Source organism: Paramisgurnus dabryanus, chromosome 4, assembly GCF_030506205.2.
Source record: "Paramisgurnus dabryanus chromosome 4, PD_genome_1.1, whole genome shotgun sequence".
NCBI classification, from domain to species: domain Eukaryota; kingdom Metazoa; phylum Chordata; class Actinopteri; order Cypriniformes; family Cobitidae; genus Paramisgurnus; species Paramisgurnus dabryanus.
The window spans coordinates 23,837,870-23,864,676 of NC_133340.1; the positions used below are offsets into that span (position 1 = coordinate 23,837,870).

The following is a 26,807-nucleotide window of genomic DNA, read 5'->3' on the forward strand; positions in this document are numbered from 1 at the left end:
GGCCCACCTGGAATATCACTTGGCCCACCTTTCATCTCGTATCTGGAGCTGGGCCTGCTTGGTAGTCCACCCCAAAGTTTTTCAGGACAAGAAACAGCCCCTTTTAAACGTGACCCTGCTGAAACAATCTATGAGAACATCAAAGTTTGATGACTTAAAAGCTGACTCTTTTATCACTTTTAAAGTCACTAAGCCATAACAGCTGGACTCAAACAGGTCTTACTTGTTTTTTAAGGCAACCAGACCCTCACTTCAAATCCCGTTTCCACCCTCAGGAGGAAACCTGAGCAGAAATACCGGTTTAAAGGTTTGAACTAATTGGCAAAGCAATGCACACACAGCACGGTTTACAACCCCATACTGAACTATATGGAGCTCCTTTGAACTGCATTGCTGTTTCTCCTCCCCCTATCTGTTTCTTTTCCGTTTCTTGTTTCCTCTTTCTCCACGCCCTCAATCATAGCGCACGTATGAGTCAGCAAATGCTTCATGGGATGGCTTCATGGCTGGTGGAAGTGAGATTTGTGATAGATGATCCAGTGGTGATGCGTAGAGAAGAGAGACAGTTATCATTGGAGAAGAGGTAAGGCACTGCTTTACATGTTATTTGTTTATGTATGAGTAGCGAGTCTCTTCTGGTTATATGGGAGGCACCTGCATGCATGCATGTGTTCAAAGGTCTTGTGCAACTTTACTCACAAACAGGATTAGATGTAAAGCGCCTTGCGGGAGCAGTGCAACAACTTTCCGGCTGCCCTAAACACAAAGGTAAGAGGTTTCTTTGCAGTCCTTGCTTAGACACTATATATAAAACAATGCTTTTTACTTTCATTTTCTCATAACTTTATAAATAGAGGTGCTTAAAACGGTTCTTCCTTCCTATGTTTTATAATCTGTAAAAACTTTATAGATGCTAAAGGTTTTTAGGGAACCAAACCATCTGACAAAGAAGATTTGAGGAAGTTTGCAGGGAACGTAACAGTACAAACAAACCATTTCTCCATGTCTATGTGGTGCTTTAAAAAAACTATGATCTGTTTGTTTGGCTACTATTTGAGATATCTATTTATATACTATATGCATTATATAACTATTGTGCAAGCTACGCACAATGAATGACTTTAAGTCCCTTGTACTTTTGACTCTCTTTGTGACACATCAATGATTGGTTTGTTATCTATTAACTGTTGTCTACTGCATAACAACAGTTTTATGTAACTTTTAAAATGATTCATTTACCAGTTTTTCGACAAAACTACTACAAACATGATGTACCTGAAATGATGTTGTGACATTGGCCTTTGAAAACACATCATGTTATTTTGTCTGCTGTAGATGGTGTCTACTTTTTTGCCTGCGTTGGGACGTGTTGCTGTGTGTGGTGGTACCCACGGCAATGAGCTTTCAGGGGTGTACCTGGTGCGAGAGATGGAACGAAAGAGGAAACAGATGGGGGACAGCGTGTGGCCCGTTCCCGTCACAACAGTAATAGCAAACCCACGGGCCGTGAAAGAGTGCAGGAGATACATCGAGACAGACATGAACCGCTGCTTCAGCAACGACATATTGAGGTGAGAAATAAAATTATGAACTATAGGTCATATAGAAAAAATTAACCACATATGTACTATGTGTGAAATCCAGGCTTAAGTCTTATAATTTACCTAACTATCTAGTCTGCTTGTCTATTTCTCCGTCTGTCTACCTTTCTGTCTGCCCGTCTGTCTATTTATCTGTATGTCTATCTCTATCCGTTTTTTGTCTATCCAGCTGCCCTTCTATCTTCCTGTCTGTCTATCTTTCCCTTTGTTTGTTTATCTGTCTGTCTATCCTTCTGCCTGTCTATCTCTCTGTTTGTTTATCTGTCTGTCTATCTATCCATCTGCCTGTCTGTCTCTCTGTCTGTCTATCCATCTGTCTGTCTATCTCTCTGTCTGTCTATCCATCTGCCTGTCAATCTATCCATCTGTCTGTCTATCTCTCTGTCTGTTTATTTGTCTGTCTGTCTATCCATCTGCCTGTCTATCTCTCTCTCTATCCGTTTTTTTGTCTATCCAGCTGCCCTTCTATCTTCCTGTCTGTCTATCTTTCCCTTTGTTTGTTTATCTGTCTGTCTATCCTTCTGCCTGTCTATCTCTCTGTTTGTTTTTCTGTCTGTCTATCTATCCATCTGCCTGTCTGTCTCTCTGTCTGTCTATCCATCTGTCTGTCTATCTCTCTGTCTGTCTATCCATCTGCCTGTCAATCTATCCATCTGTCTGTCTATCTCTCTGTCTGTTTATTCGTCTGTCTGTCTATCCATCTGCCTGTCTATCTCTCTCTCTATCCGTTTTTTTGTCTATCCAGCTGCCCTTCTATCTTCCTGTCTGTCTATCTTTCCCTTTGTTTGTTTATCTGTCTGTCTATCCTTCTGCCTGTCTATCTCTCTGTTTGTTTATCTGTCTGTCTATCTATCCATCTGCCTGTCTGTCTCTCTGTCTGTCTATCCATCTGTCTGTCTATCTCTCTGTCTGTCTATCCATCTGCCTGTCAATCTATCCATCTGTCTGTCTATCTCTCTGTCTGTTTATTCGTCTGTCTGTCTATCCATCTGCCTGTCTATCTCTCTCTCTATCCGTTTTTGTCTATCCAGCTGCCCTTCTATCTTCCTGTCTGTCTATCTTTCCCTTTGTTTGTTTATCTGTCTGTCTATCCTTCTGCCTGTCTATCTCTCTGTTTGTTTATCTGTCTGTCTATCTATCTATCCATCTGCCTGTCTGTCTCTCTGTCTGTCTATCCATCTGTCTGTCTGTCTGTCTATCTCTCTGTCTGTCTATCCATCTGTCTGTCAATCTATCCGTCTGTCTATCTCTCTGTCTGTTTATTCGTCTGTCTGTCTATCCATCTGTCTGTCTATCTCTCTGTCTGTTTATTCGTCTGTCTGTCTATCCATCTGCCAGTCTATCTCTCTGTCTGTTTATCTGTCTGTCTATCCATCTGCCTGTCTATCCATCTGTCTGTCAATCTATCCATCTGTCTGTCTATCTCTCTGTCTGTTTATCTGTCTGTCTATCCATCTGCCTGTCTATCCATCTGTCTGTCAATCTATCCATCTGTCTGTCTATCTCTCTGTCTGTCTATCCATCTGTCTGTCAATCTATCCATCTGTCTGTCTATCTCTCTGTCTGTTTATTCGTCTGTCTGTCTATCCATCTGCCTGTCTATCTCTTTGTCTGTTTATATGTCTGCCTGTCTATCTCTGTCTGTCTGTCTGTCTGTTTATCATCTGCCTGTCTATCTTCCTGTCTCTTCAACTTTCTATCCATCTGTCCATCCATCGGTTTATTTATGTTATTGTGAGATTAGAAGTATCAAAGTCTCTCTCTGTCTGTCTATCCAGCTCTATGTCAGTCTATCTCTCTTTTGGTTTGTCTATCTATCTGCCTGTCTATTTATGTGTTTATCGTCTGTCTGTCTGTCGGTTTATCGTCTGTCTGTCTATCTCCCTGCCTGTGTATCCATCTATCTTTCTGCCTGTTTATCTGTCTGTCTGTCTCTATATACGTTTATCGTCTCTCTGTCGGTTTATCGCCTGTCTGTCTGTCTATCTCTCTGCATGTTTATCTGTCTATCCATCTGCCTGTCTATTCGTCTATCTCTCTGCCTGTTTATCTGTCTGTCTGTCTCTATATACGTTTATCATCTGTCTGTCTGTCTGTCTCTCTGCATGTTTATCTGTCTATCCATCTGCCTGTCTATTCGTCTATCTCTCTGCCTGTTTATCTGTCTGTCTGTTTATCCGTCTCTGTCTGTCTGTCTGTCTGTCTGTATTTATGTTAATCATCTGTCTTTCTCTCCGTCTGTCTATCCATCTCCCTGTCTCTATCCCTGTCTGTCTGTCTCTCTGTATGTTAATCATCTGTCTGTCTATCTTTCCCTTTGTTTGTTTGTTTATCTGTCTGTCTATCCATCTGCCTGTCTATCACTCTATTTGTTTATCTGTCTGTCTATCCATCTGCCTGTCTATCTCTCTGTCTGGTTATCCATCTGCCTGTCTATCTCTCTGTCTGTCTATCCATCTGTCTGTCAATCTATCCATCTGTCTGTCTATCTCTCTGTTTATCTGTCAATCTATCCATCTGTCTCTCTATCTCTTTGTCTGTTTATCTGTCTGTCTCTTTGTCTGTTTATATGTCTGCCTGTCTATCTCTATCTCTGTCTATCTGCCCGTCTATCTTCCTGTCTGTCCAACTTTCTGTCCATCTGTCCATCCATCGGTTTATTTATGTTATTGTGAGATTAAGAGTATCAAAGTCTCTCTCTGTCTGTCTATCCATCTCTATGTCAGTCTATCTCTCTGTTGGTTTGTCTATCCATCTGCCTGTCTATTTATGTGTTTATCGTCTTTCTGTCTGTCGGTTTATCATCTGTCTGTCTATCCATCTATCTATCTTTCTGCCTGTTTATCGGTCTGTCTGTCTGTCTGTCTATCTCCCTGTCTGTCTGTCTCTATGTACGTTTATCGTCTGTCTGTCTGTCTATTTCTCTGCCTGTTTATCTGTCTGTCTGTCTATCCATCTGCCTGTCTATCCGTCTATCTCTCTGCCTGTTTATCTGTCTGTCTATCCGTCTCTCTCTCTACGTCTGTCTGTCTAATAATATGTATGTTAATCATCTGTCAATCTCTCTGTCCGTCTATCCATCTCCCTGTCTCTCTTTCTGTCAGTCTGTATCCCTGTCTGTCTGTCTCTCTATCTCCCTGTCTGTTTTTTTTCTGTCTGTCTTCTTTCTGTTTGTTTGTCTATCCATCTGCCCGTCTATTTCCCTGTCTGTCTGTCTATCTCACTGTCTGTTTGTCTATCCATCTGCCTGTCTATCCATCTATCTCTCTGCCTGTTTATCTGTCTATCTCTCTGCCCCTTTATCTGTCTGCCTGTCTATCCGTCTCTCTCTGTCTGTATGTCTGTCTCTCTGTATGTTAATCATCTGTCTGTCTGTCTGTTTGTCTATCCATCTGCCCATCTGTCTGTCTATCTCCCTGTCTGGCTCTCTGTCTGTTTGTCTATCCATCTGCCTGTCTATCTCTCTGCCTGTTTGTCTATCCATCTGCCTGTCTCTCTCTCTCTCTCTCTGTATGTTAATCATCTGTCTGTCTATCTCTCTGTCTGTTTATCCATCAGCCTGTCTATCTGTATATCTCTATGTCTGTTTGTCTATCCATCTGCCAGTCTATCTCTCTGTCTGTCCATCAGTCTGTCTGGTTATTTGTCTTTCGGTCTGTCTATCTGTCTATCTATGATATAATTTTGACATTAGGAGCATCTAAGTTGTATATATATTTTTTTTTCTAAAACCATTTTTTCTTTAAGCTCCCCTATTACAGACAACACCCCATACGACCTCCGGCGGGCTCACGAACTGAACGCTCTATTGGGGCCGAAAGAGTCTGCAGATGCGACTGACCTGATCTGTGACCTCCATAACACCACTTCAAACATGGGTCTGACCCTCATCCTTAACACAAGGGACTGTATGGCCTTGCACATCTGCAAATACTTACAGGCAAGAGCAACCGACGCCATCCTGTCTTAAAGCATGAAACGTTTTTTTACGATCTCCTCTGGGAAACCTCATTAGGAAGCTTTTAGCATTGAGTAGAATGTGCGTTTTGTGTTTGTGTGCATGTGTGTTTTGACATGTGTGTTGTCGTGTGCACATTTAAGACAAAGATAACCAGAGTGCCTGTGAGAGTTGTGATGATGGATGTTCCCATTAGTGCCGCATATTCCTTGGAATCTGTGTCCAAACATGGCTTTAGTAAGTGATTGTGATAATTATAGTGCTGTTCCTTTTTGTATACTCACAATTGCATGATCAAATGACGAGAAAATGTGCTGCTTCTAGCGATAGAGGTCGGGCCGCAGCCGCACGGGGTCATCAGAGCAGACATTTATGAGGCAATGAAAGAGGGCGTTGATGTCACAATGGACTGGATCAAAAAATTTAACTCGGGTACAAATAAGTTCCTTCTATTTTTATATAATATGCAGTCATAATAATTTTACTAATATGACTTCTTATTTTATCTTCATGGTTACAGGTACAGTATTTGAAGGCGGGGATGTTGAAGTCTTCACCCCCCATAAAAGCATTGATTATCCCAGAGATCCTGAGACACAGGAGCTGACCGCAGCCATTCACCCTCAGTTGCAGGTGCTGATATACCTCTTATTTTTTTGGGAGGGTGCACTAGTTTGTCAAATTGATTTAAATAAGAAATGACCCTGTCTGTAAAGAACCTTCTATGTTAATATAACCTTGACATCTTTAATAATTACTAAGTAATGTTATGTCAAAAATTGAAATCAAACTTTAATACTCCTCAGATTATGAGACTTCAGCCTGGATTTCACGGATAGGGTCACATATTAACTCTCTTTGTTATATATTTTCTAGGACAGAGACTTCGGACTCCTTAAGAAAGGTGACCCCATGTTTTTATCATTTTCTGGAGAGACTGTGAAGTATGAGGAAGAAGAAACATTTCACCCTTTCTTTATTAACGAATGTGCCTACTACGAAAAAGGAATCGCCTTTCATTTGGCAAGAAAGACGTTGATTTCAATTCCAACTGTGCAAGTACAGAAAGACTGAATGAAATCTACAAGACTGAAATCAAAGTCTATGCAAATCAAAGCAAAAGAATGTTTCCATTGATTTCTAAAGAAATCAGATGTAAATACTCTCTCAAAAAAAATCACATGCATAACATTTTAAAATAAATATTTTTTAATTGACTTATATTGCACGACTATGTACTATTAACATATGACAATGAATAGTTCAACACCGTTTTGAAAGAAAATCTATTTATTGTGACCAGCAAAATGTTCAAATGACAGGAGCGCTTAGAAAAACGTATAAAAACGGCGAAACGTTTGGAAGTGTTTTGGATGCAGTCATTATGATGTCACAGTGGGTGGAGTCAGTGTGAGGTATCTTCTCTCTATTGCTGATATGTTGTTGCTGTCTTTCAGGATTATTTGGAAGGGATAGAAATTATAGAACAAAATAAAACACAAACAAAATTTGATCCCAAATATTACAATTCACAGAATAAACCACACGAAAATTTATCAACAAATCAACTAATTTGACCATGTTAGGGGTGAAGCTCATTCCCGATAGCAGAAACTTCACAATTGAATTAAACGTCGCTCAAGATTAACTAGGAAAACTTGATGGTTCGAATCACCAGTTTTGTCACATTTTGCTATAGGTGAATTTTCATACTATGCAGTGCAAGACTTGCGACAAAATAAATGTTTTTTTCGATTCGCAAACTGTATCTAAGATATTGTGGCAAAAATCGTAATTTATAACAGTATAAATTTTTTAAAGTATAGATGCACCATTGTGAATTTTTTTCACCGATACAATAACCGATTATTCAGACCGCCAATACCGATAGTTTGGTGGTTATATTACTTGCATTAACTAAATTCTAAAAAATGTCTGAATGTTATTCATTCATATAATGATCATTAATATTGAACTAGTAATGTTTCTTTACATTTTCTATACACAGAGCACAAATTTATTAAATTTTCTTGTTCTTTTTTGATTGACAGGATACATCGTTCATAACTATAGGACTTATTTGCAGATATATCAGTGTATCACTAATTAAAACTGTGGGTGATTTTTTGTCATGTCATACTTTGCAGTGCAAACCTCGCGACAAAAGAAATGTTTTTCGATTTGCAAACTCGATCTAAGAAATTGTGGCAAAATCATACAGTGTGCACCCAGCGAAATGCTTAAATAATAAGAGTATAAACCACAGCTTAGATGGTTTCAAATGGCTGCCTGAACCATAAAAAACACACAACTCTAAATAACAAATAACGAATTTACGTGAAGATATATATTCACAAAGTAAAAAAAATAAACGATAAACAACACAGCATAACTAAATGCAAAACTTAAAAAATATAACAGAATAATAAATAAGCCCAACAATTTGTTAGGAAAACGCTGACGCTTGAGTGGTTAAGAATTAGGCGGACACAAACATTTAGGCAAACCCTTCCATTGCAAAGCACAAATGTGCCATCTCTTCGTAAAAAGTAGTAATGTAATAATATTGAGTAGCTACAACACAGGAGTAAATATAAACACACAGGGCTGTTGTTTGTAAAACCCACAAACAAAAGATTTCAAACCAGATGCAAATATAAACTTGGGATAATTCAAGACATCAAACCCTGCAAGTTACGTCAACAAGTAAAACTTGTCTAAGCAAAGGCAAAGCCCCAAAAAACTAATGTTGCGTGTTTATTCTCTTAATGAGTATTAAGCGTGTGTGATTCAGTTTCTCATCCAGTACAGCAAGTCTATCAAAGTGGTTTAAAAGTCAGTTGTAAAATAGGAAAATCCTTCATGTTATGAGAGTGCATTAGTGAGGAGTGCATCCTTATGGTTTTCTTCTAAATAGATCAGCTGGTTTAGTGGTTAAGCAGCTGCTAAAGCAAACATGGGCGTGTCCTTGCAGGAGCGTACTGTACCTCCACTTCCACAAAGCTACAGCCGGTCCTCTGTTGCCTAGGCAACTCTGTAGGCTATCATTCGGGTGTAGTTTTGACGGTGACTCCTGGCGGCCCATATGAAGAGCGCGGCGGCCATTATCTGCAGTGGAGAAGAGACCAGGGCCAAAAACAAAGACCATCCTGGAGAGCTGACCATTCCCTCGGGCAGTTCTAATCTTTCGTGTAGGAGGTGCACCCCAGCAAGAAAACAGCAAACAGTAGCCAAGGAACACAGGCCTGGAAACGAGATATGCAATAAAATAACTGCTTGATTTTGGTAAATGTTATGCTTTCCTAAGGGTGCTATAAAAATACTGATGCAAAAATGCAGATCATGTATCTCAAACAAGATGAAACAAAAGAAACAAATTTGGTTTCAGGTGTTGTAAAGTGAAGACAATTTTAATCTTAAAGCTGCAGGCAATGTCGCATATTTAAAAACATTCTCAACGACTTAAAATCAGAATTTTAGCAAAAGCCTCTAAATGCCATATCCGTCAAAAATTAGATAATGATATTAACCGAATGCTTTCTGCACGTATTATACATTCATCAAATACTTTCCCCTTTAAAATCTGCTTAATCCCAGCCTCAGGTCATTCTGAAATAATGGTTTGTTGGCAGAATCCATTAAGAGTCTGATAAAAATGCACTTAAAGAGGGTTTTGCATCTAAGCTCTTCATTTGTTATTATTGTACAGCTCTTTTACTGTGTGTTTACGTATGTCTTACCAGCCAGTAGATGAAGAAGTCCTACAAACAGGGTGGGTGTGATACTGCGGCAAAGGCAAGCGAACACTCCGATCAATGCCGCTAGAAACACTAATCCCACAGAAATCAGCGGCAACAGGAACTGACACTTCCACAGGTCTGAGAACAGACACAATGGCAGCATTATCAACAGAGGATTTATTTTACAGCTGGGTATAACTGGATTAAACTGTATTTGCTATACAAATTTCAATGACTTTTACAGGCCTGAAAAAAAAATACAATTTTAAAAATCCCAAAAGAGTGGGAAGCCTGTTATGTGTGTGTGTGTGTGTGTTTCGAGGACGTACAGGTGCGGAGTAAATCTTCTTCGCTGTTAACAAGTCCAGGTGAATTAAACCTGGTTTCCCACTGCTGGGCCAAAGTAAAGGCCTGACATTTAGTCTCCATTGTTGGATCTACAGAAAACAAGAACCGGACAGGGAGCAGAGAGATAAAGATATAAATAGTTAGCATCAATAATAAAAAAACACACAAAAAGTTGACACCAAACACATCTTTTAAGGACTGCTCCACTTTCATATAAAAAGTCCTGATTATTTACTCCCATATCATCCAAGATATTTATGTCTTTCTTTATTCAGTCGAGAAGAAATTATTTTTAAACTGTTGCCTACCATCCGAGTGTTTGTTATAGTCCAGGGGTTCTCAAAGTTTACATTCAAAGGTCCAAATCTGAATTCTCATCATTTTCATAGGTCCGGAAAAAATGGTTATTACAAAAATTGTCAAGCATAGTAATAACTTTATGTAAATCATTTGTTTATATAACAAATCAACACAAATAGTTTGGGAAAAACATAACAAGTGTATTTTGCATTTAAAGTAAAAACATTTTTTAAACATAAACACAAGAAATATGCCAAAAGTAACCAGGTGCAAGATACAGAGCAACCTAATGAGAGAAATGGCACTGTTTGTTTTCCATCAGATGCATATACCATGGCAAAAAAAAGTGTGGTTGGTAGGCAGAGACACTGACCAAAATTAGGGGTGCACCTATAAATTGGCTGATGATGCTTGCTATGTTTCTCAATGAATTACGGTGAAATACCGCTACATCCAAAAGCCAGGGGGCGCTCTCGGGCAGAAACTTAATATGCACTGCAGACGAAGAACTAGACACACGCATCTCCAGGAAATGTCTTAAGGATATATTTATATTGCTGTTCTTCAAACCTTTTCAGGTATTTTCATGAAAATAAAGAATATGTATAAAGATTATGTTTGACGAGTGTTGCTTTTTCAAATGCATGTTCTAAACGACTCAAACCAACAGTGATTTCAGATTGATAAGGACTTAATGATCAAAAGCCGTAGTACATGAAGTAGCTGTGCATAATATCTGGGTGTGATGGCTACAGCGTGACACAGGAAATTTTTTTAAAACTCGTTTTATTTTCGGACCAGGAATACTCTTAAATCTAAAAAGAAAAAAACTAAACTAATGGTTTACAAGTTTAATATGCATTTGTAAAGTAGCAAATGCACACATTTAATCAATCACATAGAAATTAATGCACTTGTACTATGAAGTGGACGCGGGTCCGGATCAAGTTCCCGTCGGGTCCGGATCCGGACCGGAGTCCGGACTTTGAGAACCCCTGTTATAGTCCAAGAGATGTTTGCCAAAAAATGTACATAGAAACCGTTAACTGGCGGCGTCATCATTTTTTTCAAACATGATAAGAAGCGTCACATTTCTGGCTGACGTCATAGGTATTCAGGCCAATTACAACGTACAGATTAGCTGACCAATCAGGGACACAGAGCTTTTCCGATTGATGAGTTTTGTACAAAATCAATGCGTTTGAGGAAGACAGTATATATGGAGTTACAAAAATGTACGGAAAATAATGTGTTTTTTTTTAACCATAAACCACACAAACAAATTGTATTATACCAAATACACAAAATAACATCGTTTTTTAGCAATGAAATAGTTGCACTTTAAAATTAGAAAACAGGATTTCATTTCATTTAGGTTTAGGATGGAAAGACAACAGATAGAGATGGATTTCTCTGTTTCTAATGTAGTGGGAAAGAATCTTAGCTTAATTCTTTATAAGAAAAACTCAAAAACAAAGGTTCCAGAAGAAAAAAATTACTTTATTCGCTCGAGCCAACAAAGTTCAGACAATCAGAAAATACAACAGCATGTACTCAAAGATCATCCACGTCTCGTTCCATCTTTTATAAAGTAACACTGGATACTTTTTATCTAAGATGACGTATACCCTGCTTGTTACTTCTCTTGACCTTAAGCCTACCACAATCACCTTAGTGTTCTGTGTAGCAAAGCACAGCTGGATACTTTATCAAATCTAAGATGACTTGGCCTTGGCCAGTGCTTTGTGAGAAAAAAATATTCATATAAAACAATAAGTGCATAATCAGTAATAAAACCAATGAAACCCACCAAACAAAAATTATCATATGACTTACCAGGTATTTTTAACCACTGTGAATCTTGTGGCACCAAAATACAACGCCACCAGAGCCCCAGCGTGCCATTTAGCTTGTAGAGAGCGTCACTATAGTTCAGCTCATCCACATCCTCTGCGTTAAAGTCTTGCACCGCCCTTTGCAGGTCTGAACCGTTGTTAAAATCATTGCTGGCCGGCTGGCTGTGGTACTGGTACCAGTACGGTGTTCCCACGGCGACAGAGAGATAAATACAAGCGAGCAGGCTCAGCACGGAGCCGATGACCAGCGCTGTGGCATAACGGTTGTCCACCATGGTTTAGATGATGTATGAAGACTTCACAGTTGGCTTTCGGGTGGCAACAATTACAATGATCTCAACTTTTAACAAATGGGTTTAGCGAGTAGTCTGAATTACTGAAATGGCATAGCATCAGTCCTGTAATTTATGAGTGCTGAAAAATTTCACAATGTGAAGACATCATCTGCTGAAGTCTATCTCCGTCTCATGGAGAGGATTTTTCTCCAGACGCAGAGAGGTGTCTCACCTGAAACAAAAGGTGTGGCTACAGCTTTAAAATCAGGGATGTGGCAACTATTTGTTAAAGGACTAGTAAAATCACCTATGAACTACACAAAGACTATTTTCCTTTGTTTTTTCTGGATGTGCCAAATTATAAAAGCATGTTTTCTAATAAACCCTTTAAATAGACCAAGAGGAATGAGACAACCACTTCATCACTCATCAAGCCAAAACTATTTACAAGGCAAGTTTATGTATACAGGCCATTTCATACACAATGGTCATTTAAATGCTTTACACATTAATTGTTTAAAAGTAAGAGATGCATATTGAATAAAAATAGCAACAACAAAACTCACAAGATCTTGATTCACCACTCCCTTGAATATCACTTTAGTTTTAAATCAGGTCGACGATCTTCTTCAGCGAATAAGATTACAACATATACTTATTTAAACTTATACAATATTTCCTGCTACTTATGAAAGACAATATACTTATATAAATATTTAACCAATAATTTAATACTCAGCTTTTTATAACACTTACGTTGTTTGTGTTGACTAGCATAACAGCTAACGTTAGCGGCTAACGTTAGTATGTTTATAAAAGCGACATAAACAAAACGCCACAAAATAAAATATTTTGAGTGTACAAATACGTGTGTACTGACAAAGTATCCACTTGACTACAAATTACATGTAAATGTTTCATTTAAAGCTCTTTTTGAGTGAAAAAAAGCTCACTTACTGTTGCGGACAATCCCCTCTGACGGTGACTTCATTGGTTAGTAACGTTTACGCGTGCACGCGCACGCGCACGTCCTTAGCAGTACAGCGGCAGTGCACGACGCTGGAATTTGTGGTGTGTTGAAGAATCAACGAATAAACCTGATCGGCCTTTTAGCTAAATTTCATATTCACAAATATAAAAAAATAAATTCTAAAAAAAATAAACGAACTTTATATCGATTAAATTCCTTTAGTATTGTTGTATTTGATGTTATATTGTTACTGTCAAGTCAAATCTTACTACTGTGTTAAGATATTAGTCTCTTATGAGGAAGTATTGGTATTATTGTCTTTTTTAACGTGTATTGTACTGTCTTTATTTATTTATTTTTTTACTAATGGACCTTGCGTCTGGAAATAATGTTGAATTAAACTGAATTTACTGACAACATTCCGCATTGAGTGAGATAAAAGCAAGAAAACTTGGAAATAAAGCACTAAAAATCAAATTAATCCTAAAAAAAAACAGCAACTGATTTATTTACATATAACATTGGATTCCTGGATGGCTTTTAAAGTACAATAAATCTAAAACATCACTGTGATATTACAGTGCATTAGTCAACCTGTGCAAATAAAACAGCCCTGCTGTTCAACCAAGTCACTTATTCTGAATAAAGGCACTTGATAAAATACACTAATAACACTTTCCCTGCGATTAAAAATACAAATAAAAGTGCAAAGAACAGAATCGAATTACATAATGACCCAAGCAAATGACTAGATATAACTTGAGACTAAGTGTTATATTACTGTACATTCACAGTTAACATACAGTATATTCCAGCGTTGATTACTTCCATTTCATCTGTAGCTCTTTGTGGCAATCTTTCGATTTCTTAAAATGTGTAAAAACAGGAGTTATTGTTAGATATGTGTTTGGGAAACTCATAGGAGATCTTGTTTGTTGAACGGTCGTCTTATGTATTGGTCTGCTGACTTCACTGTGGCATTTATGATGGGAGTGTCAGTAAACTCCACTGTACAGGGTCCTGGTGAACAGGGTGCTGCCTCTAACTCCAGTACAGTTATGTTGTTTTGGACGGAGGTGCTGAGCAGGTGGGCCGGAACAAACAGGGTCACCTGTGGCCCACGGGACGGCCAGTAGCGGCCGACATTAAAACCGTTAATCCACACCTGACCCTGATGGAGAAAAGTCATCGAGAATGAAAATATTATTGCATATCATGTATGATTTTATTAATTAACATAAAGCTAGCACAGTTTAACATGAAGCTAGCTAGCATGATGTATTTACTTTTTTATTATTTATTTAATTATATAACAAGGACAAAGCATACCACAAGTGTTATGCCACAGTTAGCTATAAAGCTAGTTTGCATCTGCAGTTTAACATGAAGCTAGCGCAATTTATTATAAAGCTTACACAATTTAGCATGAAACTAACATGGTTTAGCATGAAGCTAGAACAATTTTCCATGCAACTAACACGGTTTACATGATGCTTGCATGATTTAACATGAAGCTAACACCATTTTCCATGGATCTAACAAAGTTAACATGATGCTTGACCCTTTAACATGAAGCTACTGTGGTTTATTATAAAGCTAACAAGGTTTAACATGAAGCTAACATGGTTTTCCATAAAGCTAGCGCGGTTTAGCACGAAGCTAACGGGGTTTAGCACGAAGCTAACGGGGTTAAGCACGAAGCTAACGGGGTTTAGCACGAAGCTAACGGGGTTTAGCACGAAGCTAACGGGGTTTAGCACGAAGCTAACGGGGTTTAGCACGAAGCTAACGGGGTTTAGCACGAAGCTAACGGGGTTTAGCACGAAGCTAACGGGGTTTAGCACGAAGCTAACGTAGGGTGACCATACGTACCATTCTTCCCGGACGCATCCCGTCCAGGATTTCGGTGCGTCTAACACGGTTTACATGATGCTTGCATGGTTTAACATGAAGCTAACACCATTTTCCATGGATCTAACAAAGTTAACATGATGCTTGACCCTTTAACATGAAGCTACTGTGGTTTATTATAAAGCTAACAAGGTTTAACATGAAGCTAACATGGTTTTCCATAAAGCTAGCGCGGTTTAGCACGAAGCTAACGGGGTTTAGCACGAAGCTAACGGGGTTAAGCACGAAGCTAACGGGGTTAAGCACGAAGCTAACGGGGTTTAGCACGAATCTAACGGGGTTTAGCACGAATCTAACGGGGTTTAGCACGAATCTAACGGGGTTTAGCACGAAGCTAACGGGGTTTAGCACGAAGCTAACGGGGTTTAGCACGAAGCTAACGGGGTTTAGCACGAAGCTAACGGGGTTTAGCACGAAGCTAACGTAGGGTGACCATACGTACCATTCTTCCCGGACGCATCCCGTCCAGGATTTCGGTGCGTCTTCTGGAAGTCATATTTGTTGACCGCATATGCCATTCAGTTAAAAACATAAGATTTACAATCGTAGTTTCATTCTTACCTTAAAATGTAACGGTTGCTTTTCTGTTACAATAATAAGAATCCTCTATGACGTATGCGGTCGACAAATACGACTTCCGAAAGACGAACACAAAATCCTGGACGGGATGCGTCCGGGAAGAATGGCACGTATGGTCACCCTAGCTAACGGGGTTTAGCACGAAGCTAACGGGGTTTAGCACGAAGCTAACGGGGTTTAGCACGAAGCTAGCGGGGTTTAGCACGAAGCTAGCGGGGTTTAGCACGAAGCTAGCGGGGTTTAGCACGAAGCTAGCGGGGTTTAGCACGAAGCTAGCGTGGTTTAACACGAAGCTAACGCGGTTTAACACAAAGCTAGCACGGTTTAACGCGAAGCTAGCACGGATTTACACGAAGCTAGCACGGATTAACGCAAAGCTAGCACGGATTAACACAAAGCTAGCACGGATTAACACAAAGCTAGCACGGATTAACATGAATTGGTATAAATTTAACATGAAAAATCCAAGACTATTGTTTCATAAATCAACCATGAGAAACAAAAGAAATTGTTAAAATAAAAATATATGACCCTATCTGTTTAATACCTCTATGTTTTGATTCGGCTTTTGATCACTTAACGTTTGTGAATCAATCTTAATATATCCAACAGCGGCGGTTAGGAGTCTTACCTTCCTCCAGTTGGGAAACTGAATGTATGTGTCCTGCGGCAGGTCTGGGATGCCATCAGGGATGTTGAAGGTGCCAGTGTAGAATGCTGGCGGTGAGAGAGCTGGAGCAGGGGCCGTGGTGAAGCTGGATGGGGCAGAAGAGCTGGAGAAAGATTGGCTCAATGATGGAAGCAGACCCTGGCTCACTGCATCGTCTATACTCAGAGAAAACACGGTCCAGTTAGCCAGTACATCAGATCCAAGAGTCAAGTTAAACACCAGACCCTACAGGACAGAGAGATGGTTGTAATAATAAATTAGTCAAATGGAAAGGTGCATATAACATCAATAACATTAATATATATTCATTCAAAAATAAAAAGAAATTCTCTTGCCTTGAAGTCATTGATTTCTCGGCCGTAGTTGATTCTGCCCATGTTCTCTACCAGCACATCCACACGACTCCCGGCTTTTCCCGTTACATTGATTGCCATCACCTTGTTCCTTTCCAAAATACCAGCAGCAATCTAAACAATTCAATGAATTAAAATCAAAGGATGCCAAATAGACAGAAGTTAGATGTTAGACTGTTTTAAATGTTATTATTTGTTTTAGTCTCTGATTAATATATTTATACAATGTCATACGTTGATTGGTCTGCTCAGTGCCACATGAAGTCAAACACACCTATGGTTTAATGCTAAAATATTAAATATTGTGCTGCTCACCCCATCAATAGATACATATGCCCGATCGTGAACCCCATTGAGAGGAGATGACAGCGAGGTGGGCTTCAAACAGTCCACAGGTAACATGGTCTGATACAGCATGAAGCCAAAAGCCTGACAAAATGATCAAATATCCATAATCAATACACAAACACAACATAAAGCAATGATCATAATAAATTAAAGCAGTTTGTTAATAACAATTCAGTAGAAACGCTTGCATACCTGATTCATGTCAATAAATGTAAGTGGGTAAACGGATTTGACTGGACCAGAGAAAGATAGCACATCCAAAGACTCTGACACCGCCTGCAACTGCAAGATCAAATAGAAAAGATTCACATTTATTAAACATCAATATACTGTTGATAAAGTAGGTGTTGCATGGACAAACTAAACAAAAATTGTGGTTTACCCTCCTCATTTGCACTGGTCCATATGCCAATTTAGGTGTTGATGGAGGCACCAGGCCTTCTGGTATCTTTCTGTACTGTTTCAATGACAACAATCGATTAATTTGCCTCATTACAGGGCTTTGCTAAAAGATTTCTATACAATCATTTTGTACCATTTTGATGACATCTCTTATAGCGAAGTACTTCTCCGTGAGATCTCCGGCTTCTGTTAGCGGAGCGTCATAGTCATAGCTGGTTGGCTGAGGAGCATAGGGCGAGTTGGCACCTTTAATGCAATAAAAAAAACAACGTGGATCAGGACACATTCAATTTTAGCTTTATAAAATGTGCTCGTCTGCCACTGCTTGATTCGGCAATGCCAACCCAGATAGCATGCAAACCATTGAAACAATGTTAAAAACAGTTTATTTGTCAATGTTAACTGCATTGAATCAATATCAGGTTTGCATCCTCCATTAACATTGAAAAAATATTGAGATTTCAACAAATCACCATTATTGTGATCAGTGTTTGCTTTAAGTGGGTCCTTGTTATTCACTAAGTTAAATCTTTCTTTTCTTTTTTTTGTGTTTGTATGTGTTTATGTAGAAACACATGTGCATTGGAAAAGAAAGATGTGTTTCAAAGTTAAGTTGAAACGGATTGCTTTTTGTGAAGAAGTCAAGATTATATCAAATTAAGCTGCTTTACATGATTATGTTGATCCATTTTTGACATTTATAATTGTTTTGGTTTGTAAATACACCGTGACAAGACAAACAGAAAAATTGCTGACACATTCAGACATCATTACTCATCCTACAAATCTCAACAATGGTGACAATCATCAAACAAATTCAGATAAAACGATCAACTGCAATGCATGCTGGGAGTTATAAATTAGTTTAGTATTACAATGATACCCAGCATGCATTGCAGCATGAAGCTTTCTTTTGTTGATCGTCACCATTGATGAGATTCATAGACTGATTCATTATGTCAGAGATAGATTCAAAAATTTAACTTTTTAAATGTGTTTTTGTAATCCTCAAAATAACAGACCTGACACTGTTTCCAACTAGTTCTGTAAAATCCATTTTTTGCATAACTTAGGTATATCTACATGAATTAAACTACTTGATAACATTAGATCTTTGTTTTCTTTGCAATAGAAGATGTATTTTAAAACACTGCTTCAGCAGCCAAAGAAAACTAAACATTAAAAAACAAGAGTAAAGGGCCTAACTTAAGCAAACACTGATCACGATAATGGTGATTTGTTGACATTTCAATATTTTTTTCAATATTAATGGAGGGTGCAAACTTGATATTGATTCAATGGTATTAACATTGACAAATCAACGATTTTTAACATTGTTTCAATAGTTGCATGCTATCTGGGAAGGTCATAGGTAAAAACCCTGGCTGATAAAAATGTGACCTTACCAAGCTAAAATCATTTTTTGTGATTTTGTTTTCTACATAAATGTAAAGATAATTCTGTAATAATATAACCTTGATATCATTAATATTAACTGAGTAAGATCATGTCAATATAAATGGATTCGGATCAAAATGTGCCAAATGCATAATGTGAATGCAAACCTACCATTCCAATAACCAAAGTTAGTTCCACCGATGAACATGTATCTTAAAAATAACAAACGCAATGAATTACACAAATTAAAATATGACAGTATTGTGCATTTCTTACAGAAAAAAGAAGAACTTTGCATTATTACAAGTTGACATTGGCTCCTATTTCCAGAATTTCATTAAGGGTCCTGACCACAGCCCGTGTGGACACAACTGAGTGTTTAGCACCCCAATGGTCCAACCAGCCCGTGTAAAATTCTGAGTTTACCTGCAACCAGATGCACTTCATTAATACTTTTTCTATGTTACGGGGACAGTTCACCCCCCCCAAAAATGAAAATTCGCTTATCATTTCCCCGTATGTTGTTACAGACCTGTAGTTAGCATGAAAGCACCATTGACTAACACTTACGGTTTGGTTACAAACATTGCTTAAAATATCTTCCTGTGTGTTCATCAGAACAAAGAAATTCATACAGGTTTGAAACAACATGAGGGCGAGTAAATTATGACAGAATTTTTATTTTTGGGTGAACTATCCTGTAAGCACATTATGTATTTTTGATCAACTGAATTATCTCCGTACCAAAGGGCCGCGTGGCTCTGCGTGTCTCTGTGCCTCAAAGGCAGCGGTTACATTGGCACCTGCTCAGAAATACGACTAAAAAGTTTACCAATGTTTAGAGTAAAGCTTAGTAATATTGTATGAAATTGTATGCACAGACCTGGGCCAAAGTCAACAGTGGCGTAAACGCTCTGAATGGACCCACACTTCAGATAACCCACACCTGCCCCATCAGTGGTAAAAAGCACCACATCGTTCCCCAGATAAGACCGAAACAGCTTGGCCAGATGACGCATGTAGTTATAATCACAGGTAAAGTAACTGCCATATTCATTCTCTACCTGCGTATAAAATAGAGAAAAGGTGCAATTCCCATCATCACATACATTTCTGTTCAAAGTACAAAACTAGTACTTAAAAGGGACACTCCACTATTTTTTGAAAATATGCTCATTTTTCAGCTCCCCTAGAGTTAAACATTTGATTTTTACAGCTTTGGAATTAATTCAGCCGATCTCCGGGTCTGGCAGTACCAATTTTAGCATAGCTTAGCATAATTCATTAAATATAAAATCTGATTAGACCATGCTCAAAAATGTCCAAAGAGTTTGGATTTATTATATAAGGTCTTATTGCTGCCGTAACATGGCTGAAAATAGTCCCCTGCTATTGAAAGTTTTTAAGGGAACTATTTTCGGCTGGTGCGTAATATCATTTTGGAGCGTGATGCTAAGCTATGCTTAAAGTGGTACTACCTTAATGGTATTTGCTTAATGGATTCCAAAACATTAAAAATCAAATGTTTAATTCTAGGGGGGCAGGAAAATGAGCATATTTTCAAAAAAAGTGGAGTGTCCCTTTAAAGGTGCGTTGTGTAACTTTCAGAAGGATCTCTTGACAGAAATGCAATATGATCTACATAACTATATTATCAGTGGTGTATAAAGACCTTATATAATAAATTGTATTGGCTTTATTACTTTAGAATGAGCCGCTTCTATCTACATAGACTGCGGGTCCCCTTAAATGGAAGTCACTGTCATGTTTCTACAGTAGCCTTAAATGGACAAACTGCTTCACACGGAGCACGTTTCATCCTTATATTGTCTCAGACTTAGGCGATGAGATGTTTGTCCTTTGGCGGCTACCGTAGCTTCTCTATGAGTTTCGAAAGGGATAAGTGAGCTGTGGACTAACCGTTGGTTGCAATTCACAATTTTGCAAGATAAATAAGGAACCGTGTGATTACTCAAATAAAACATAATGAATAAAACATATTGTGCACTGAAATAAAAAAAGTGAAGTTTGTGCATGTCTGTAATGTATATAAAGTTATCCAACCTGCACAGTAATGATTGGTCCTCCATTCTGGTACAAGTAACGCTTTAATTTTGGCAACAACGTCCCCATCCACTTATCCACTGCTGACAGGTAATCTAGACCAATGAAACAAATTTAATCCACCCTTCATACGTAACAATCTGTACGATTTGCTTTATCCATCTCAGTCTTATTCACCTTGTCTCTGGTTACTCAATAACTCATATTTTTACCTGGATCAGATGATCGTAGGACAATATCTTTCTTTTTCAACAACCAGGCAGGCAAGCCACCCTAAAACAAGAACCATCGAGTCAGCTGAGGTCACTTCTTTAAATCTGTATAAATACCATACAAAGCACCGTCTCTCACCATGTCCCACTCTGCACAGATGTATGGACCCGGTCTCATAATGACCAGCAGGCCGATGTCCTGACACAGCTGCAGGAATTGTTCAAGATCCCGATCTCCGCTGAAGTCGTAACGACCAGGAATCGGCTCGTGGAAGTTCCACGGCACATATCTGTCATATAATGTAAATAATGCTTTTGATTGAAATATTTCGGGGAAAAAACAAGCTTTTGACTAATATACAATGCTTTTTTCATTTGTTTGTGTTGAAGAAATGCATCATTTGAATAATTAGTAGTATATTATTCACAGACTTTCCAGCTCTAGGTTTTTCATGACTATATGAACCCTGAATATGACTGCATGATACCCAAACAATAGTGTTGTTCTTACATCTGGATGGCATTCAATCCTGCCATGTACATCTTCAGCAGCCGGTCCTTCCAGTAGACTTTGGGAATCCTGCTGTAGTGGATGCTGCCGGATATGTAGCGGAACGGCTCTCCATCTTTAAGGAAGCAGTTGTGATTGTAATCCACGGTGAAAGTGGGATTTGCGGAAAGCTAAAGGAGGAAGATGATAGGGTTTGAAAATACTAATTTCTTTTTTGAATAGTTAAAGGTATAGGTGATGCACAATAAAAAAAATTGTATTTATGTCAGTTTATTATGGATTTCATTTATTTTCACTTTTTTATTTTCAACGTATTGCATTTTTTCTGACACTACCACCACAGATATTTAAACAGAATAATAATCAATTCAATCATTTTTGGGATAACTACTCTCAAATTGTAATGTCACGTGACTCTGAAATCGCAGGGGGCTTTAAATAAGTTTGAGATCCACTGATGTATCCAAAACGGTTGACGCGCGATGATGTCCTCGTGACAGTCATAAGACGCAAGAGTCACAACTGTAAATACACACGTCACGGTGTGAGATTTTTATTTGATCCACTTTTTAATACCAAAACGTCATTTAAATTACTGTGAATTGCACAACACTTTATTACATTTTCTGAGTATGCAAGACCTTGTTTTGACGTGATGTACAGTAACGAAGAGAGCATAACAGATACTGTATGCGTTAGTAACCAGCATTCTGCTTAAACGATGCTTTAAAAAAAACAAACAAAGATACTTGCCGTGATCGTTGGAAGGGTCAAAAGCAGAAACAACATCTGTCCTAGACCAGAAGCCATGGTGCTTTTGAATCAGACGCGGTGCGGAAGTCAAATCTCATTTATTGCGGCGGTTACGTCTCCCAACCGCTAGGGGGCGATATTAAACACTTCTTAATAATAACTTGTTTCTAGTCCTTGATTTGCGCATTGAATTTAATAATTAGAAACAATAACATTTTTTCATTTTTATCATTACGTAACAAAACAAGAGCCAGGGTCCAGCAATCGTTCATAGATTGAGTGCTAAATCCTCAAACAAAGGCGTATTTCTTGCTTCCGGAGGTCGCATATGCAGGCTGCATACGTCATCAAGCCTGGTTTATTTAAGTTAACTGAGTATTACATTCCCAAATCTTGGCATATTACAACAATTTACGATTAACTAAGAAAAATAGTCAACTTTGTAATTGTTAATATTCTGAAATAAGACAGTCTTGGTGACGTATGCAGCCTACAAATGCGACATCCGGAGGCTGCAAACTTCGGATTAAGAACCGGACCAAGTTTTTAGAAAATTCAATAAACCTTCATTTCATGTTTAAATCACTTTAAATGATATTTAGCTAATAGAAAATTATGTTATTATCAAATAAGCGTCATCCCTCCTTTCGCAATAATGAAAACCACATTATTGTATGTAACTTTAATATTAAAATAGGATTAAGATACACATATTAATTTGATAAAATCAGCAATTCCATACAAAATGTCACTAAGAATCTCATTTATTAAAAAAAATAAAAATAAAAAGGTTCAAATTAAAATGAAGGTTGTTATGTGTATCCCAACCGATAGGTGGCGATCTTCAACACTAACCACTACAACAACAATTCTTCTTCCTCTTTGGTCTGCGGAAGTACATGAGGAACACACGTGTGCTGGTGTACATGCGTGTATTTTGTTATTGTTGATATATTTTTTGACGCAAAGTATGTCTGCGTCCGCAAACAATGAGGTACGCGGAGATTCAGAAACAGAGGATCCTCCCGTGGTCAGCCGCACGAGGAGCGGCCGTAAAATACGTCCGCCGGCGGCGCTGCTAGCATCCGCCGCTCCGGCGACCAAAACACCCGTCCGCAGGACCAGAAAGTCCGTCATCAGAGAAGATCCAGCCGAGAGCGAATCCAGACCTGATGATGGAGTAACATCAGATGCAAAAACTGACCCGTGTATCACAATGACTGCGTCAACAGTGGAGGAAAATCAAGTCTGTGAGGCACCAGTGTTGGACAGTGAGAATGTGAAAGGGTCTGATCAGACCAGTGAGAAGGAGAATATAGTTGGTAACACAGAGGCAGGGTCCACTGGTTCAGTTGACCCCGAGAAAAAAGCCAAAAAACGGACTCATTCTGAATCCAGTGAGAAGAAAGCTAAAATGATGCCACTTGGGAAACCCAAGTCTGGAAGAATATGGAAAGACCGTAACAAGCAAAGGTGATTTCACCATATTTGATAGGTGCTGTCTTATCGCTGAAATTTATTCTAAAAGAACAACAACTTTACGGTACCAAAATTCTAATGTTTCCATTACTAATACCATTAAACCATTGGGTCTTTCTCCAATAAGTGGCTTTTTAATGGTGTTGTATTGGTTCCCATCTGACAGATAACATCCATCACTAGAACCCAAAACATTCACAAAACGGACTAGAGACCGTTATATTTCCCATTATAATCCATACTCATTTCTATGATGCAAAATTATATTATTCGTATTTATGTGTATTATGTGCAACATGTTTATATATAGTGTTTCAGGTGTAACTTTGTTTTCTAGGTTCTCTGCTCTGTTGAGGGACAAACCTCTGCGTACCTCATGGGAAAAAAAGATGGAGGTCAAGAGGGAGAAGCAACTGGTAAAACAATACCACCAGCAACTGAAGGATGAACAGACCAGAGAAAAAGAGGTGAGCTTCTGGAGTTATACTCTCAGAAATAAAGGTACAAAACCGGGACGGTACCTTTTAAAAAGGTCCTAATGTGTGCCATTTTGTTAAAGTTATGTACCTTTGAGGGGACCACTATGCCCCTTTTAACTACATAAGTATACTTTTTGGAAAGGTACCACCCCAGTTAAAACATTTGTACCTTCTTGCACCTTTTATTTGAGATTGTAGGACTGATGATATCATTTTTACCTGCCAATATGTTTAAGATTATTCAGATTAATCTAGCATTGTATATTTGAATGACATGCACAGGTTTGTATTAATGGAGAAATTAAAATGGGGAATAAGACTAAGTGGAGGATTAAGGCCGTTTCACACGGTACGCGGCAACCGCGAGTGTTTAGTTCTTTTTCAATAGGAGACGTGCGGAAAGCGGCAAAACGGGGGCGGTTACAGAGGTGAAGCGGAGTTGGTCCACACGCCTTGCTCGTGCACCCAAAATCCTATTCCTTCTCCGGATATGGTACTTCATGACAGGCGCCGTTGAAGATAAACATATTTGCACTAAATGCTGCACAAAACGCTTCAAATACAAGAGAAAAGCTGAAGCCGCACGGCGATTTTGCCGCGTACCGTGTGAAACGGCCATTATACACAGTACCTTGTTTGTATAGAAGGTTTGCAATATCAGTGTTGTAAAATAAATAGCATATAGGCTTGCATGATCAAAACAATACATTTTCCACAGTTTAAAAGCAGCAGAACAGTTTAAATGGCTACATTTTCTATAAAAAGGGACTGCCTTGATAGCAATACTGTAGACTCTGGGGTTGATCCAGTCCGAATTTGGCAGCTCTGGTGCGGATATGCCCTGAGTTTATTGCTGTCTGGCTCTTTGTTAAACCAAACTATTTTATTTAAATAAATATTCATAATTTGACTTTGCTGTCTTTCTCTTGTGTGCTCTTTAGTTGAAGATCAAGGGAACTTCAGAATCACAGCTAAATTTTGTGTTTTTGCAGGACAAGAAGAAGCGGAGAGCAGAAACTCTGAAAAGACGAGCAGAAAACGAGAGGAAAGCAGAGATTGTGCAAGTGGTAAATACAGGACACGTCTTTAAAAATGCATTTGTTACAGCATTTACGTTCACATTATATTTGTCTTTGTTTCTATATGTCATTCTTTAATAATTTATTTTTTACTTTCAGATTAAGAACACTGCAAAGATCAAGAGAATGAAGAAGAAACAGCTGAGGAAGATTGAGAAAAGAGACACGCTCTCAGCGCTGCAGAAGACGCCCCCTAGTGTCAAGAAAGGCTCGGGGAAAACAAAGAGCAGCTAAGGTTTATGTGCAGAGATGAGAGATTAAACTTGTTATTGGTATAGACCTTGCTGTGAACGCATGGCTTTATGAAGACATGCTGATATCCTCTCTCTGGCAGAGACTCTTAAGCACACTACTTCGTATATCATTTTGAAACAAAGATGTAGTGAAGTTACCCTTTTGGGTGTCTAAAGTAACATTTGTAAAGCAGATATGCTGTCTTGATTTGCATAAGCATCAGGCACATTACTTCCTTGTGTGAAGTTTATGTAAATGATGTTAAATTTCCTCCAAAATAAATATTTTATGTATGTGTAATTCAAGTTTGGTTTCTTCCTGGTCCCTGCATGCTCATTGTTTTGGTTTTGTTTATGGAAGAATAGTTTTTCTAGGTGCAAAAACCACGGGGCTTTCCATTGTGGTAATTTTGGTCATATATGGCAATATTGACCTGGTCCAGATGTTTTAACTTTTACTTTCAGTCTTACTCAAGTTGTTTTTAAAACGTAGTTTACGGTAGCATTTGTGAGGTTTCAGTTCAGTGAATTATGGCATCTTGTATTAGGACATTGGGAAGATTGTAGATACTACTTTGTGCATTATTTCAATTTAATAATGACACTTAACACTGCCTGTCAATTCATGTCCATTTTAAAAGCATTTTCACTTTTAAATGTGGCATTGTAACTAAATGTTATCAAGTATAATTGCTATAGTTTTGCATTTGACCAAAACTTTGAGAAAGTATTATCTTTTTATACAGCTTTTGAGTGTATGTTTTTCAAAAAGTTTCCACCACTGTCTAAAGTCACGTGGAGAGAAGGTGGAGCTTGTAGGGAAGTCAGGGGATTTTCTTATTTCACATAGGCCTATAAAGTAAGCACAATACAGCGCAGTTTCAGAGCTCTGCAACGAATGCACAATGGCACAGGTCTTGGCACAGGTAAAATTCAGCTACTAATGTTTTACATTTTATATATTTATAAATTTCATTGCCAGACAATCATTTATCTTAAAATTTTTTAAATGGCTTAAAATAGGCTTTATGTTTTAAAGCACACAAATTGTAAAATAAATTAAAGATTATATGTGGTTTTACTTATTTCCTACCTCATTATATCTTCAATGTCTTTAGCAATTAGATGCATGCTTGTTTTGGAATGGACCCAGGCAGTGTGTTAAAGGAGATCCTAAGGACGTTCTGCCTGTTCCCTACCATTCGGAGCTTAGAAACACCATTCATGCCGGCCTCAAGGTCAATGAGCCACAGTCTTCAGTATCTGGGCCCATACATGTGATTGTCTT

At 38.4% G+C, this 26,807-nt stretch overlaps 4 protein-coding genes across 6 annotated transcripts; 2 read left to right on the forward strand and 2 right to left on the reverse strand.

Annotated features, from left to right (window-relative positions):
- Positions 1–241: 241 nt before the first annotated feature.
- On the reverse strand, positions 242–13,120 carry cldnd1b (claudin domain containing 1b). Of its 3 annotated transcripts, none has more exons than XM_065295261.2 (6): positions 13,036–13,120; positions 11,784–12,310; positions 9,629–9,736; positions 9,300–9,437; positions 8,547–8,804; positions 242–506 (listed from the first exon to the last, which is right to left on the reverse strand). In XM_065295261.2, the coding sequence occupies exons 2-5, from the start codon at positions 12,076–12,078 to the stop codon at positions 8,584–8,586; spliced, it is 762 nt and encodes a 253-aa protein (XP_065151333.2). In that variant the 5' UTR covers positions 12,079–12,310; positions 13,036–13,120; the 3' UTR covers positions 242–506; positions 8,547–8,583. The 3 variants fall into 3 exon arrangements, with proteins under 3 accessions (XP_065151333.2, XP_065151332.2, XP_065151331.2); XM_065295260.2 differs by lacking the exon at positions 242–506 and adding an exon at positions 6,832–7,009; XM_065295259.2 differs by lacking the exon at positions 242–506 and having other exon boundaries at positions 6,832–8,804.
- LOC135785737 (N-acyl-aromatic-L-amino acid amidohydrolase (carboxylate-forming) B-like) lies at positions 452–6,770 on the forward strand. The gene is made up of 8 exons (XM_065295253.2): positions 452–583; positions 706–768; positions 1,336–1,571; positions 5,349–5,541; positions 5,703–5,796; positions 5,884–5,991; positions 6,080–6,192; positions 6,436–6,770. Exons 3-8 carry the CDS (start codon positions 1,336–1,338, stop codon positions 6,631–6,633), a joined length of 942 nt encoding a protein of 313 aa, XP_065151325.2. The 5' UTR covers positions 452–583; positions 706–768; the 3' UTR covers positions 6,634–6,770.
- Positions 13,121–13,399: 279 nt separating the features above from the next.
- Positions 13,400–22,364, reverse strand: glb1 (galactosidase, beta 1). Its single transcript, XM_065295222.2, has 16 exons — positions 22,250–22,364; positions 21,497–21,666; positions 21,125–21,275; positions 20,986–21,046; positions 20,774–20,868; positions 19,593–19,773; positions 19,454–19,512; positions 19,014–19,135; positions 18,881–18,921; positions 17,445–17,557; positions 17,292–17,366; positions 17,102–17,191; positions 16,877–16,990; positions 16,544–16,675; positions 16,170–16,433; positions 13,400–14,219 (listed from the first exon to the last, which is right to left on the reverse strand). Exons 1-16 carry the CDS (start codon positions 22,304–22,306, stop codon positions 13,965–13,967), a joined length of 1,980 nt encoding a protein of 659 aa, XP_065151294.2. The 5' UTR covers positions 22,307–22,364; the 3' UTR covers positions 13,400–13,964.
- A 751-nt stretch (positions 22,365–23,115) lies between these two features.
- ccdc86 (coiled-coil domain containing 86) lies at positions 23,116–25,820 on the forward strand. Its single transcript, XM_065295257.2, has 4 exons — positions 23,116–23,722; positions 24,066–24,195; positions 25,200–25,274; positions 25,386–25,820. Exons 1-4 carry the CDS (start codon positions 23,220–23,222, stop codon positions 25,518–25,520), a joined length of 843 nt encoding a protein of 280 aa, XP_065151329.2. The 5' UTR covers positions 23,116–23,219; the 3' UTR covers positions 25,521–25,820.
- The last annotated feature ends 987 nt before the right edge of the window (positions 25,821–26,807 follow it).